At 41.1% G+C, this 13520-nt stretch overlaps 1 protein-coding gene across 1 annotated transcript in view; it reads left to right on the top strand.

The window, feature by feature from the left end:
- The window catches only part of klf5l (Kruppel like factor 5 like), an 82624-nt gene that overhangs the window by 22247 nt on the left and 46857 nt on the right, over nt 1–13520 (top strand). The window contains exons 3-4 of the mRNA XM_078547091.1: nt 4722–5592; nt 7944–8003. Of these exons, the coding sequence (XP_078403217.1) occupies nt 4722–5592; nt 7944–8003 (931 nt within the window). The remainder of the gene's footprint in view (nt 1–4721; nt 5593–7943; nt 8004–13520) is intronic.

Raw genomic sequence — 13520 nt, forward strand, 5'->3', positions numbered from 1 at the left:
AGTTAGAAAGCTGTCTAGAACTAAGAACAGATAACCAGAGCCACTTGTTCCACTATATTTTTGTTTCATCAAAGCTCCAATCTATGACAAATACAAAGTTATGATCTGATCAATATCACAGAGTGTAATGCTTTAATCTATAATGAAGAAGGCTATAATTTGGACTAGTATTCGAAAGATAATGATCCGGCACGTAATGCAAAGCATGATGATCCGGTCTATAACAGACATCTGTGATCTGGTCTACAGTGCTCCTATGTATAATACTCATAGTGTTTTCATCCAGTCTATAATGCAGAGTAGGTTCTAATCTAGAAATATAGAGACTGAGCAGAGCAAGCCTTTGGCCAGAATTTCACTCTTCCCCCCCAGTGGGTTTTTAGGCGCGGGGTGCACGAAATTGAAGGAACGGGATTCCCTCTGGGTTCCCGCCCACCTCGACCATGCAAAGATTTTATGCTGGGGCGGACAAGGCCTCGGACGGGAAGCCCACCCTTGCCCCAATTGAGGCCCTTAAGCGGCCAATTATTGGCTACTTAAGGGCTGTTTCCCACCCAACCTCAATTATTAGGCTTACCTAGCATGCGGGAAGCTTGATAAAGAAGGGGTCTAGATCTCGGGCAGGAAGGAGGGGGCCACCTACATCGGAAGCCCTCTCCCCACTCCTTAAGGTCCAAAGGCTGCTGGAGCGCCCTCCCACAACAACCTTTCCCCGAGACACCAATTGCCCCCTTTGCACAATCGCCCTCCCGCCCCCCCCAGCCTTCCCTACCCTCTCCGCCCTGGGATCCCTTAAACTTACTTTGTCCTCTGGTCCCAGGACTTAGGCTCAGGCATGTTGGTGCACTTTCTCTTCAGTCCACTGCAGCTCTTGTCGCTGCAGGGACTGGAAAGTTAGCCGGCAGCTCTCTAAAGTGGAAATTCCTCCTAAGTGAGGGGAGGAAGTCCTGCCTGCAGCCACTTAACGCTCATTTGAGCATGAAATGGCTGCAGGACACTTTGAGTGTATTCCCCACCGACTGTTTGGATGGCAGTAAGGGAGACCCTGCCATCCGAAAAATTCAGGCCTAATTCCTAATTCTCGAGTTAGAAGGTACAGGCTTCACACATTCCTGGATCTGCTTGTGTAGTGTCCCCTGCATCATTATATGGGTTGTGGGAGTGCATGAAGTCTCTTCCTGTATAGTACCAACCACCCTATCAGCTGATATAAAGATGGTTTTGACCACAGAAGGAGCACTTATGTTGCAACCTGTCGGACCATTTATCAGTCTGCAAATCCTTCCACGACTTCATGAGAAGAATGTGAAGATGTAAAAACAATAAACTTGATGCACATAGATTTAGCACAAGGTCAGAAAACAATGTGAACCTGGGAATGAATTATAAGGCAACAATGACACAGAGGGCTATAGCATCTTGGACAATGGAGCTAATGTATGATTTATGAATATTATGTGAATCTTCTTTTGAGATGGTATTACTGCAAGATATTTATTTAAATATGGTGACTGACAAATTTATTTAAATAGAGTTGGTAGGAGAGGAAAATAAATGACTATGAGGGAGATTAGTGTGAAAACTTAATTTCATATATAAAGGCGTCATGAAGAAAAAATTTTGTTACACAGCGAGGGTTTAGGATCAGGAATGCGCTGCCTGAGAGTGTGGTGGAGGCAAATTCAATCATTGCTTTCAACAAGGTAATGGTTCATTATCTGAAGAGAAAACATTTGCAGGGCTATGGGGAAAAGGCAGGAGAGTGGGACTCACTGGGTTGCTATTGCAGAGCTCTTGCAACCATTCTATGATGATGACATGTTGAGACAATCAGTAGTAGAAAAGAGCTTTTGAAACACATATTTATTGGAACTAGTGGCTAAAAAAAAATCAAGGCTTCAAACATTTCTAAAGACACTCCCAATACTATTCTGGCAAAACAATGTTTAACAGCTATTATTATCTATATGTGGAAACCTCTAAAAAGAAACAACTTGTATTTATTTAGCACCTTTCATGATCTCAAGATGCCCAAATGTATATTACAGCCAAAGAAGAATGTTTAAAGAGCAACCAGTGCCGACCATCCAACATCCCCTCCTAGCCCCTGTGTTAGCTGATATTTTCAATGGTTCTCTCCCTTCACATGTTGCCCCTTTCTCCTTTAAATCAACTATCATCACCCCCCAAAACACCTACCCTTGACCCCACTATCCTTGCAAGCTACAGCCCCAACTCCAACCACCCTTTCCTCTCCAAAGTCCTTGAACATGTTGTTGCCTCCTAAATTCAAGCCCATCTTTCCCAGAACAACATATTTGAAAGTTGCCTTACAGTTGCCTCGGTGCTAATCTCTGGAATTCCCTCCCTAAACCTCTGTGCCTTCTTCCTACCTCTTGTTCCTCCTTTAAGGGGCTCCTTAAAACCTACCTCTCTGATCAAGCTTTCGGTCATCTGAACTAATGTGGTTCAGTGTCATATTTTGTTTTAAAATGCTCCTGTAAAACACCTTGGGGTGTTTTATTATGTTAAAGGTATTATATAAATATAAATTATTATTGTTATAATGCAGGAAATATGACAGTAAGAAGATGATCTGTTTTTATATTATTTGAGTGATAAATATTGGCCAGGATACCAGGGAGAACTCCCCAGCTCTTTTTTTGAAATAGTACCATGAAACCTTTTATATCCACCTGAGAGGGTAGAGGGACCTTGTTTTAACAGTTCATACAAAATACAACATCCCCAACAATACAGCACCCCCTCAGTATCTGCACTAGTGCGTCAGCTTAGAGTTTCTACTCAAGTCTCTGGAGTGGATCTTGAAACCACAACCTCCTGACTTCAGTGCTGTCATTGGGCAAGATCAGGTAGCGAATGGTAGGTTGAATGATGCCAGTATAAGAATAGAGCAACCAAAAATTTTTTTCAACAGGTACTGCAAAAAGCACACTATAGAAATTGAAAATATTTGAAATACTGTGCACTTCACATAATAATATTAAGCAGCAGAACTCAACAGAACAGCTTGAACCATGTGATAGTAATGAGAGTGCTGATGGTCTTTTATGACATGCTTTGTGCTTCCGGACTACTTTGACAATTTTATTGTGCAGCATAGGCTGAAGTGTGAATATGAACCACGATGGGAAGATTACTTAAAAGGGGACAATTATTTCTTCCCAGGAAAAGAAAGGAGAAAAGCTGAAGGAGTATTAATGAGTGTTAAAATATCTGGGCAGAGCTTGTTGGAAAATGTACAGCTTTCAATTGCTCTTATTCAATAGAGTACGCTCATTATTTATAGAGGTATTCCTGGTATGGCAGAGTAGCTGTGGACTCCTGGTACGACCACCTGATGACCTTAAACTCCCTTCTATATAGTTGCTAGTTAAGGCTGGAAAAACTGAATGAGATCCAAGAAATATTGCCGTGAAATTGTTAATTACTCCCATCGTACAGAAGCTATTAGAAAAAATACAGGAGATCTTGTCTTGACAGTTATGCTTTTGAAATATGAAGTCACTCTGATTAGGAGAATATCTAATATATTCTTTGCTGGAACCACAATCTTGAATCAGTCAAGCAATACACAGATTACAGTCAGTAAACACCCCCACACAGACTTTGGCTGCTGCAGTTAAATGCGATCTGGGTAATATATAGATGGATACTACTGCCATTTTTATGATGAAAATGCCCCTGAAACCAGTCTAATGTCAGGTTTCATGGTGTCATAAAGAATTATAGCAGCATACCTAAGCAATAGTGCCTGTTGTACTACCTACCTGGACTGTCAGTGTCATTGAAAAGTCAAATATCTAAATTTAATGTAGAATTATCTAAAGGTGCTTATATTGAGAAGTAATCAGGTAAAATTAAAAGTGCTGATATTCCTCAACATAAAGTGATAATCGCTCTGATGGTTAACTTTATGGGCAATGTAGGAGCATGGATCCTACTGTGACCTCGAGTGATAAGCTAACAGCGTGTGCCCTTGAATGCCCTCTTAGTGAATTTCTGATGTCATGGCATTGAGCAGATATTATTGACAGAATAAAATGCAACTTTCACCCAACTGCTTGTTTCAAAGCAGCAGGCCTGGAAATGACTTTTTGCTTTCAGTCATGGATACTACATGCCACAGAGTTCTTTAAAGTGGGAAATGGGGGAAGCCTTTTTAAAAATCTAGAACGAGACTTTCAACAGGAATAAATGAATAAATGCAGTGGAGAGACCACCTTAATGGTTGCCATTTGAATCATTAGGAAAATAACTTTTTTTATGGAGCTTACCACCAGTGCCTCCAAGTTGTGATGTAACTCCCATGCAAGTGTCAGATAATGCATTCTGCAAGTAATAACCAGCCTCTCCTATTAGGAAACTTTGTTGCATTGCACTGCTTTAAACTGTCTTAAGAAGGTCTTTATTTACAATAGGGACTAGGTACTGGTTAATCTATCAAAGGTGCAATTTGAGTGCACTATGACTAAAGGGAATAAAAGACTAGCTTTCTATTTTAGGACCTCTTTAAAAATCATTGAAGTTCATTAGCATTAATGTCTGTTAAATAGTCAATTGAAAATCAAATACAAAAATATTTTAATATTTTGTTGTTATAGTATAATGAAACTCAAAGCCTTAGCAAAGTTGGCATCCTTTAATTATTTGACAATGTACCCAAAACAAATGCATGTATTCGTTTTCTTTAAAAAAAGGTAAGATCAGAAATGGACAAGTATCTCGCCCCACTGATTCCATCAGCTCCAACAGTTCTGGACCAGAAGAAATACAGAAGAGAGAGTGCCTCAGTGGTAGATGAGTTTTTTGAGGAGCAGATAACATCACCATACAGCCTGAATATCAACCTGATCCTGCCTGATATCACCCACTTGAGAACAGGCCTTTACAGACCAACAAAGCAAGCTCTCCCACAAGTCAAGACAGAGCCGGTCACTAATTTCACCCAGTCCTGCACGTCCACCACGACGAATGCCCTGCCTGAATTCACCAGTGTGTTCAGTGTGCCACAGTCAGTTCCTGTGAATAATATCTTCATCAAGCAAGAAGCCTCTTCCCCTGAGCTACAACTGCCCGTCAGTTCGCATCAACCCCAACTGTATCAGATGCCAATCAATACAGATGTTGTCAACATGCCTTTGAGCTCTACCCAGTCACTTGGCAACACTACAGTTATTCACAGTTGTAACAGTGTTACCATGTCAACAGGCATGGCTGGAGCAACCAGCCTAGCTACTCAGTCTGCAATTAAACACTTCCAGCCTGCTGTATCGACACCAAACAACTTTGTTGTGCCAGCTCAGTTTTATCCGCAGCAAACCTCATACCTGCCACCCTCACCACCAAACTCCCAACCTGGTAGCCCAGAAAACCAGCCTGACCTTATCAATACACTCTCGCCACCTCCATCATATGCTGCATCAGTAGCATCAAAGATAGTTCATCACCCACAGATGCACAGCCTTCAGACCAGCTTGCAGCCCTGTCAGCCTGGCTTCCAAACAAAATACAGTCGACGTAACAACCCTGAGTTGGAGAAACGACGCATTCATCATTGTGATTTCCCAGGTATGAGTGCTTGTTGTATTAAAGCTTTTTAATATATAATCTAGGTGATATAATCAAGGGTAATTACTATAATTTTAAATTCAATGTCAAGTCTTTTTCATATTCTTTGGCTGCTGCCCCCTCCTCCTCCTCTATTAAAACATTAATTCATTTTGAGATGTGTTCTTCTGTACCTTGCTCCACTGGCCATTCTTCATATATAAACTTAAACAGCAAGCTTTGGAAATCTATTCCAACATAGAAAGCATCATAACTTAGCCTAAACCAATGCCAAACTGTACTTTCTAGCAGGGGATCATCTCAAAAGCAACTGGGGATGAGCAATAAATGCTGGCCTTGCCAATGATGCTCACATCACAAGAATGAATAATAATAATAAAAAAAATCAGAACAGGAGCAAGAATCAAGTGTGATTTTTGCTTCATCAGCTTCCTGGGCAGGAGTAGTGAAGTCAATTGTACCGGCCGTGCTCCTATTCTAACTGAGATCAGGTAAATGTTGAGACTAGTGAATGTATCTGCAATCTTCTTGGTCTATGTAGCTCAGTTTTACATTATTGAGGGATTTTTATCATGAGCCAGATGTAATGTCAAGTCTTATGGAAATGGTTGCAATTCTGCAGGTGATCAAGATACCAATCTGCTTGCTAGTACACATGCAGTTCTCGCTGCAGAAAAATTTGATGAGCTTTTCAAGTAGTCAACTTACCTGCTCCTCCATTTTTGTATACACAAGGTTTGGATAGTTAAATCATTAGGTCATTTGGTCTTAGAAATCCAAACTGACTCATTGCAATAATGTCATTTGTCTCCTGTGTGATGTTTTGAGTCTGAATTCAGAAAATTAAAAGCCAATCTGCCATTTCATAATTACCTCACAATGTTTTGAGAATCAGTCCGGGATTGAATCTCCATATGGGGTTCACCTCCTCATCCACTATGACTTTGGATGAAGAGCCACAGAAACTTTGGAAAAAGGGTGTAAACACCAGTTACGAACCTTCTGCAGTTATTCCATCAAAACTTGTGGCAGCCGAGTGGTAGATTCGCATCCTCTATGTTTGCGCTTTGCAATGGACACATATGCAGACAAGTCTGCAGGATTTAGACGAGGAGGCTAGATAACTTGTTCCAACTTCTTACTTAGTATATCTCGTAAATTATTTTATGGAGAGAATTTCCCCCTGTTGGGGAGGGGTTTTGTGGGGGCGGGCGCGGACCCGATCGGCGCCCCCAATTGGGTCCGCGCCGCCATTTTACATGGGCGGGCCATTTAAGGCCTGCCCAGCGTGACGCATGCCTGGAAGCACTGTGCGCTCCCTGTGCAGGCAGGGTGGGGTTCCCTGAGTCGGGAATGCCTCAGGGAGATAAGTTTTAAGTTTTAAAAATTTTAATAAAGAAAAAAAAATTTAAGACATGTCCCCTCATGTGACAGTGTCACATGAGCTGGGACATGCCAATGAAATTTAATGAAAAAATGTATTTAATAAACCCTTCATGAAACCTCATACCGCCTGTGGATGAGGTTCTATGAAAAATGCGAAGGCCCCCTGGACTCTTCGCCTGCCCACCAACCTTAAGGTTGGACGGACAGCTTTCTCAATAGCCTTAACTAGTGAATTAATGGCCTTTGACAGTTCAGCGGGTGTGCAGCCAAGTCGGCTGCGCGCCTGCTGAACTGAAAATCTAAATGACGCGCGGTGACGTCGAGACGCAGGCCCGACATCACCCCACGTCATTTTACACCTCAGCAAGCGGGCCCCACCCCCACTCGCCAAGCCAAAAATTCTCCCCTATGTGTAGCAGCGAACCTCCTGTGACATTGGTCAGAGGTGGTCTTGTGTCTGGAAAATGTTTGTGATGTTCAACTGTTAACCTGGCCTGAACCATTAATCTGGTAAATCCAGGTAATTGCAGCTATTTAAAAACTACTGAAATCAGTGAGCAATTGTAATTATTTATCAATTTAGTGCTGCATATCAATGACTGGCTTTATTTCTCGTTTTTCTGAAGAATGTTTAATACCTGCAACCAAGTCTGATGCCTGGTTTATGAAGTGTACATAAAGAGAGAGATTCTGACTGAAGAGAAAAATACTAGACCGGACACTTATACAGCTGTTTAATGATCTAATAATGATAGTTACTACTTCTAGTACTTAAAGTGATTGATTCTCAAAGTAGCTCAGCAGCTTCCTTCTGAGTGGAGCTCCTTAGGTTGAGGTTTAGTGCTCTGGCTGGGGAATTAGTAAGTTTAGCAGATTTTCTTTTCAGCAAGGGGGTATAATTATAAATCTGAAATGACCAAAACCACATTTGAAACAGGATGTCATAGTAATGTATTGTTTTGCAGGCTGCACCAAAGTTTACACCAAGAGTTCTCACTTGAAAGCGCATCAAAGGACCCACACAGGTATGCTAATTTCCTTTACTATCATGTGTCAATGCCTGCATATATTCGATTTTATGCCATCAAAGCAATTGTGCAGTTTAGATGTTACATCACATTGAGCCACTCGAGGTTTAAGAATGTGACCATAGAATTTGATTGAAGTCTCAGCACTTTACAGGACTGGGTATTGTACTGCTTGCTACTTCTACAAAAGTAAACACCCATATTTTAACTGTTATATACTTTGGTATTCTGGCATTTCTTAACATTTGCATGTACAATAAGTAGAACTAGTGGATACTAGCAAGAAGAATACTTTGTTCTGTTAAAAATGAAATTTGTTAATGCTGAATTCATTGTCAGGTCAATGGTTTTTAAACATTATCCTTCCAGGTCCTCAACTCTCCTCAATTTCCTCGTCACAAAGAAGAAACTAGTGACAGCAGACAACCCTGAAAGCCTTATTTTTCTTTCTTTCTTCCAATTTCCCCCTATTTTACTATCTTACCGAAGTACAGCTCCTCTAATGCCAACCACTCTCCAGGTCTCCTGTTTTGTACAAAAAAGATGTAGTCTGCAATGGGGTTATAACAATTATGTTGAACACACTCAGCAATGGAATCCCAAATAAACTTCCATCAGATTTATTATCACAAAGCAAATGTTTACATCAAACTGTATAGATTTCTAAAAATATTATTTGTTTCTATATAAGCTAGTGGAATTCTATTAAAGTTAATTCTTTCAAAATCTTGTGATATTTAAATAAAGTAAAACAAATCATCTACTGGATGCTATTATGAAACTGGGAAGGGCATGACTTCGCTGACTAATTGAGATTGATGCAAAGCACATAACAGAATTACAAATTACTGTTGATGCAGGGAGGTTGTTACTAGAAATTCCATACTTTGCTGTTAGGAGAGTAAGCAATGTCTACAAAACTGAGACAACATTATATGACGTAAGCAGGATCATCATTGAGACAGAAGTATATGGTGCATACAGGACTGTCACTGAGACAGCAGTACAGTATATCAAGACCTGACATTTACTACAGTCTACTTGAGCATCTCTATGACCCTGCAACATACAAGCCTGCACAACTTATCCCTGTTATGCAATTCAGGTAACTTCCCCGACTTGTTCAGTCATCTGAATATGATCCTCTCCAATACTTGCCAGGTTGCTGCATGGATTCAATTGCAATGATCCTCTGTGGTCACACTGAATGGAATCAGCAAATGGGACTTCTTCCCAGGACTCATCCCTCAATTCAGCTCCTCTCACTAATTAACTATGATAGCTGAAAGCTGCCAAATGAATGCACTTTGGCAACTTCCCATTTGCTGGATGTAGAAATTATAGGGCAGGATTTTCCATTCGTCGGGCATGCAGGCCCCGGAGTGGCTGCGAAATGGACCACCGATTGCGATCGGGCCCCAACCACGATTTCACGCTAACTGGCCAATTAACATGAACCTCAGCGCTGGGGATGGGAGGAGCGCGAGCGCTAAAGCCTGTGCATGTGTGGGGGAGCACACACTGAAAGCTCCCTGAAGGCACAGAGCGGCCTCAGGGAGCTGAAGAATTTTACAATGAAAAATAAAATTTTAAAAATAAGGGAAACATGTCCCCACATGTGTCTCAGTCGTATGAACAGGTACATATTAAAAATGATATTTAAAACATTTTATTTCTTTTTAATTACATTTGGGAACCTCATCCTGCCTGTGGATGAGGTTTCCTAAAAAATGCAAAGGCCGCCTGGCCTATTTGCCCACCCGCCAAACGTAAGGTTGGACAGGCAGCGAAAAATACAAATCAATTGCTTGTTTAATGGCCTTAATAGGCCCCTTGTCAGCAGGAACGCTGCCAACTCTCACACGCGCCCGCCAAGCGAAATATCGCATGAGTACACGATGACGTCGGGACGCTAGCCCGACATCATCGCGTACTATTTTCCTCCCGATTGGAATGGGCCATAAAGTTCTGCCCATAGCTTTGATAAATGTAGGACTGTAGCTTTAAGAATAATCTTGTGCTGTAAGATCACATGATCTGTGTAAACCAATGTGTTAACGGCGCAGGAGCCTCTAGAGAGAGTTCTTCTTTAGTTATGGAGTTTTGAAGCACACACGTAGTTGCTGCTGCTGTCTTGTAAATTAAGTTAAATGTGTCCACCAAGAAAAGTTGTCTGGAAGAAAACTCTGTAACAAACTGGTGATGAGGATAAATCAGATTCGGTGCTGTACCTCGGCCGGCGATTGTGAGTATCTAAGTTAATTAAAAGGAAAAGGAGATATAATCATCCAAAATTCCACAGTTTGGTAGATCAATCTCTTTGAGCCAGCAACAGACGATTGATCTCAATATATAGAACGTCTTGTGTTCTACTTTCAAGCCAACTAAATCATGGGGCAGGAAAAGAGGAGAGCAATTCTCCTGAGTATTTGTGGGAGCAAGACCTACAGTTTAATTCGAAGCTTGACAGCCCCCAGTGCCCCATATTCGAAGACTTTCAGTGAATTAGTAGACCTCGTTGAGGGACATTTTCAACCTAAGCCCTCAGTCACAATGCAGAGATTCAGGTTCAATTCACGGAATAGAGCCCTGGGGGGAACCATTCCTACCTACTTGGCAAAATTAAAAAAATAATGGAATATTGTGATTTTGGTGAAACTCTGAATGATATGCTCAGGGATCATTTGGTATGTGGCATGCAGGTAGATGCTATTCAGCGAAGATTGCTAGCTGAAGTGGATCTTGATTTTAAGAAAGCATTAGAAATAGTGCTTGCAATGGAAAGCACTGTAAGGGATTCACAAGCAATTCAAGGGGCGCAAAATGGTGCCGTTCTCCTAGTTGGGCAGGAACAGTCAGCTGAAAGTGGCGTGAAAAGCCAGGGTACTGCTGCAAAGTGGGAAACAGCTCCCACTAACTGAAAAATGAGAGGAAACAGCTTAGCAACAAAGTCAAAAACTAATTTTTATTGACATGGAATTAATCATTCCTCTAGCGACTGGCAATTTAAATAAGTAGAGTTTTATTTTTGTCACAGAAGTGGACATATATTAGAGACATTGCAAAGCGAGATTTAAACAGGCTCCCAGACAACAAATGAAGTCCAATGAAGTATATTGTGTACAAGAGCCAGAAACAACCAATTCTGACATTTATTCATTATTCAACGTAAAAGTTAGGAAGACAGAGCCAATTATTGTCACAGTGCAAATGAATGGTAAACCCTTAAAAATGGAAGAAGACACGGGTGCTTCTATCACTGTCATAGGAGAACACACTTCCAGATATTTAAATAAAGGTGATCAACAATTAAATTTGGAACAAACATCTGCCAAGTTGAAAATGTACTCAGGCAAAGAAATCCAGGTAAAAAGTATCAGCAGAGTAACAGGCAAGGTGCTTCAGAAAGAGCCTGGAGAGTTCAAGGACTGCAACAGGATGAAAAAGGAATATGTAAGCATTCAGTAACCTGAAGAAATGAAGACTGTCTTAAACAACAATATGGAAGAACAGCAGAAGAAACCCAAGGAGACTCTGCCGAATTACAGAATTCAAGATGAAGCGAGTGAGCTTCATAAAGAAAAGGAAAACCTGTTGAAAGATCTTCACGCATTACAAGGATCCCTCAGGTCAAAGTTCGTGCCTCTGAAAAAGTATGAAGAGAAACAGGAAGAATTTATCACCTCTCTGAACAAACTGAAGAGCCAGTTGGCAGAGAAGACACAGCAATGTACAAGTTTCCAACAGATACAAGAAGGATACAGAAGAGCTGAAGAATCAGATAAATGCAGCTAAAGAGGCTTTAAATGCAAAAGAGGTAGAGCTTTCCAAGATGCGAGTAGATAATGAAGTCATTGTTAGCTCACCTACTGAACTAAGACAAGTTGAGATTGCATCTGAGAGAAGTCTGGCCAACAGTGAAGTCAAAAAAAAGGCTGAGACTAAATTCTGTGGTTAAAAAGAAGACACATAGAGGATGCAGAGTTACTGATAAGGCACTGACTTTAAAAAAAATCATATTGTGTTGGATTCAGCATTGCTCAAAACTCCCCAGTAACATGCTACCACTGCTGAGAATACAATAGCACAACAACAAATAGCCAGAATTACCATACACGAACATTAGTCAATCACAAGTCAAACCATCGATACAAGTACCAGTTCGCACCATTTGTTTTCCCAAGAGTTCTGATAATGCCGCTATCTTTTTACAAAGGCACTGTCTTCGGACTAGACTAAGCCTAATGCTTCCCAATTTGGAGGTGAAAGTGGAGAAAAGTCAAGGGAACCAAAAAAAGTGACTCATGATTTGCATAGTCATGAGCGACAATTTATTGTTGGACAGCAATATGTGAAAAGAATTTCTGTGAAGGACCAAAATGGATACCTAGTAAAGTAAGATCAGTGACCGGACCATTGTCGTACCACGTGGAAGTGGAGGGCCAGATCATCCATAAGCATGTGGATCATTTAAGAAGAAGGGAGATACCCCAACAAAATGATGTTCCATCTGTAACCATTGCTGAACCAGTGGTTCCTGTTGAAGCTGCTCAACCAAGGACAGACATGCCCGATGTCTCTGTTGGAGTGGAAGACACTGAACTACATGTGCCTAATGAGGTACCTGATGTCAATGCGGTTCCAGAAAATGTTTCCTACAAAAGAATCGGAAGTCGTGGACCTACGATGTTCCACACGGATCAGGAAACCACCTGAAAGACTGAACTTGTAATTTCATGACTTGTCTAAATATTGTAATGTCATAAGACAAATATTCTTGTAAATACAAAATGTACAGAAAAGTAAAAGGGAGCGGAATGTAGTAATTATAGTTTTGATAAATGTAGGACTGTAGCTTTAAGAATAATCCTGTGTTGTAAGATCACATGATTTCTGTATACCAATGTGTTAGCAACATGGGGAAACTCTACAGAGAGTTCTTCTTTGGTTATGGAATTTTGATGCACACATGTATTTGCTGCTGCTGTCTTGTAAATAAAGTTAAATGTGTCCACTAAGAAAAGTTGTCTGGAAGATCAACTCTATAACACTAGGCATCACAGTCAATTTGCATAAACAGCAAGTAGAAGCTTTCCCATTGATGTATGTCATGGGTTCCAAGTTGTTGCCTTCAGGCCACTGCATCCTTGGGAAGCTAGTGAGTCTGCACAATTGAATGGTGCTGTCTCTGCTCTGCAGAGGCTATACCATGATTGATGGTGTTAATTATCCTTCAGATTAGGGCACCTGTCACCTAGCTAATGCAGGCCCTTACAGTTCTCTGGTTAATATTACAGTGATCCCCTGTGTCTGACTGGAAGGAACTGGAACCATAAAAATTCAGGGCCATGGCAAACTCACCTGCACAGATAATGAATGCTGTGCCAGCAATTGACTGAAGTTTGAGGTCTTCTTCTAAAATTTCATACAGGTGCCCTATGGCTTTCTTTGGACAGTGTGTTCTACAGACACAGTTCCTCAAATGTTGTGAGACTGCTTCAACATTCTCTGGAT

This window comes from Cetorhinus maximus, chromosome 8 (genome assembly GCF_964194155.1).
Source record: "Cetorhinus maximus chromosome 8, sCetMax3.hap1.1, whole genome shotgun sequence".
In the NCBI taxonomy this organism is placed as follows: domain Eukaryota; kingdom Metazoa; phylum Chordata; class Chondrichthyes; order Lamniformes; family Cetorhinidae; genus Cetorhinus; species Cetorhinus maximus.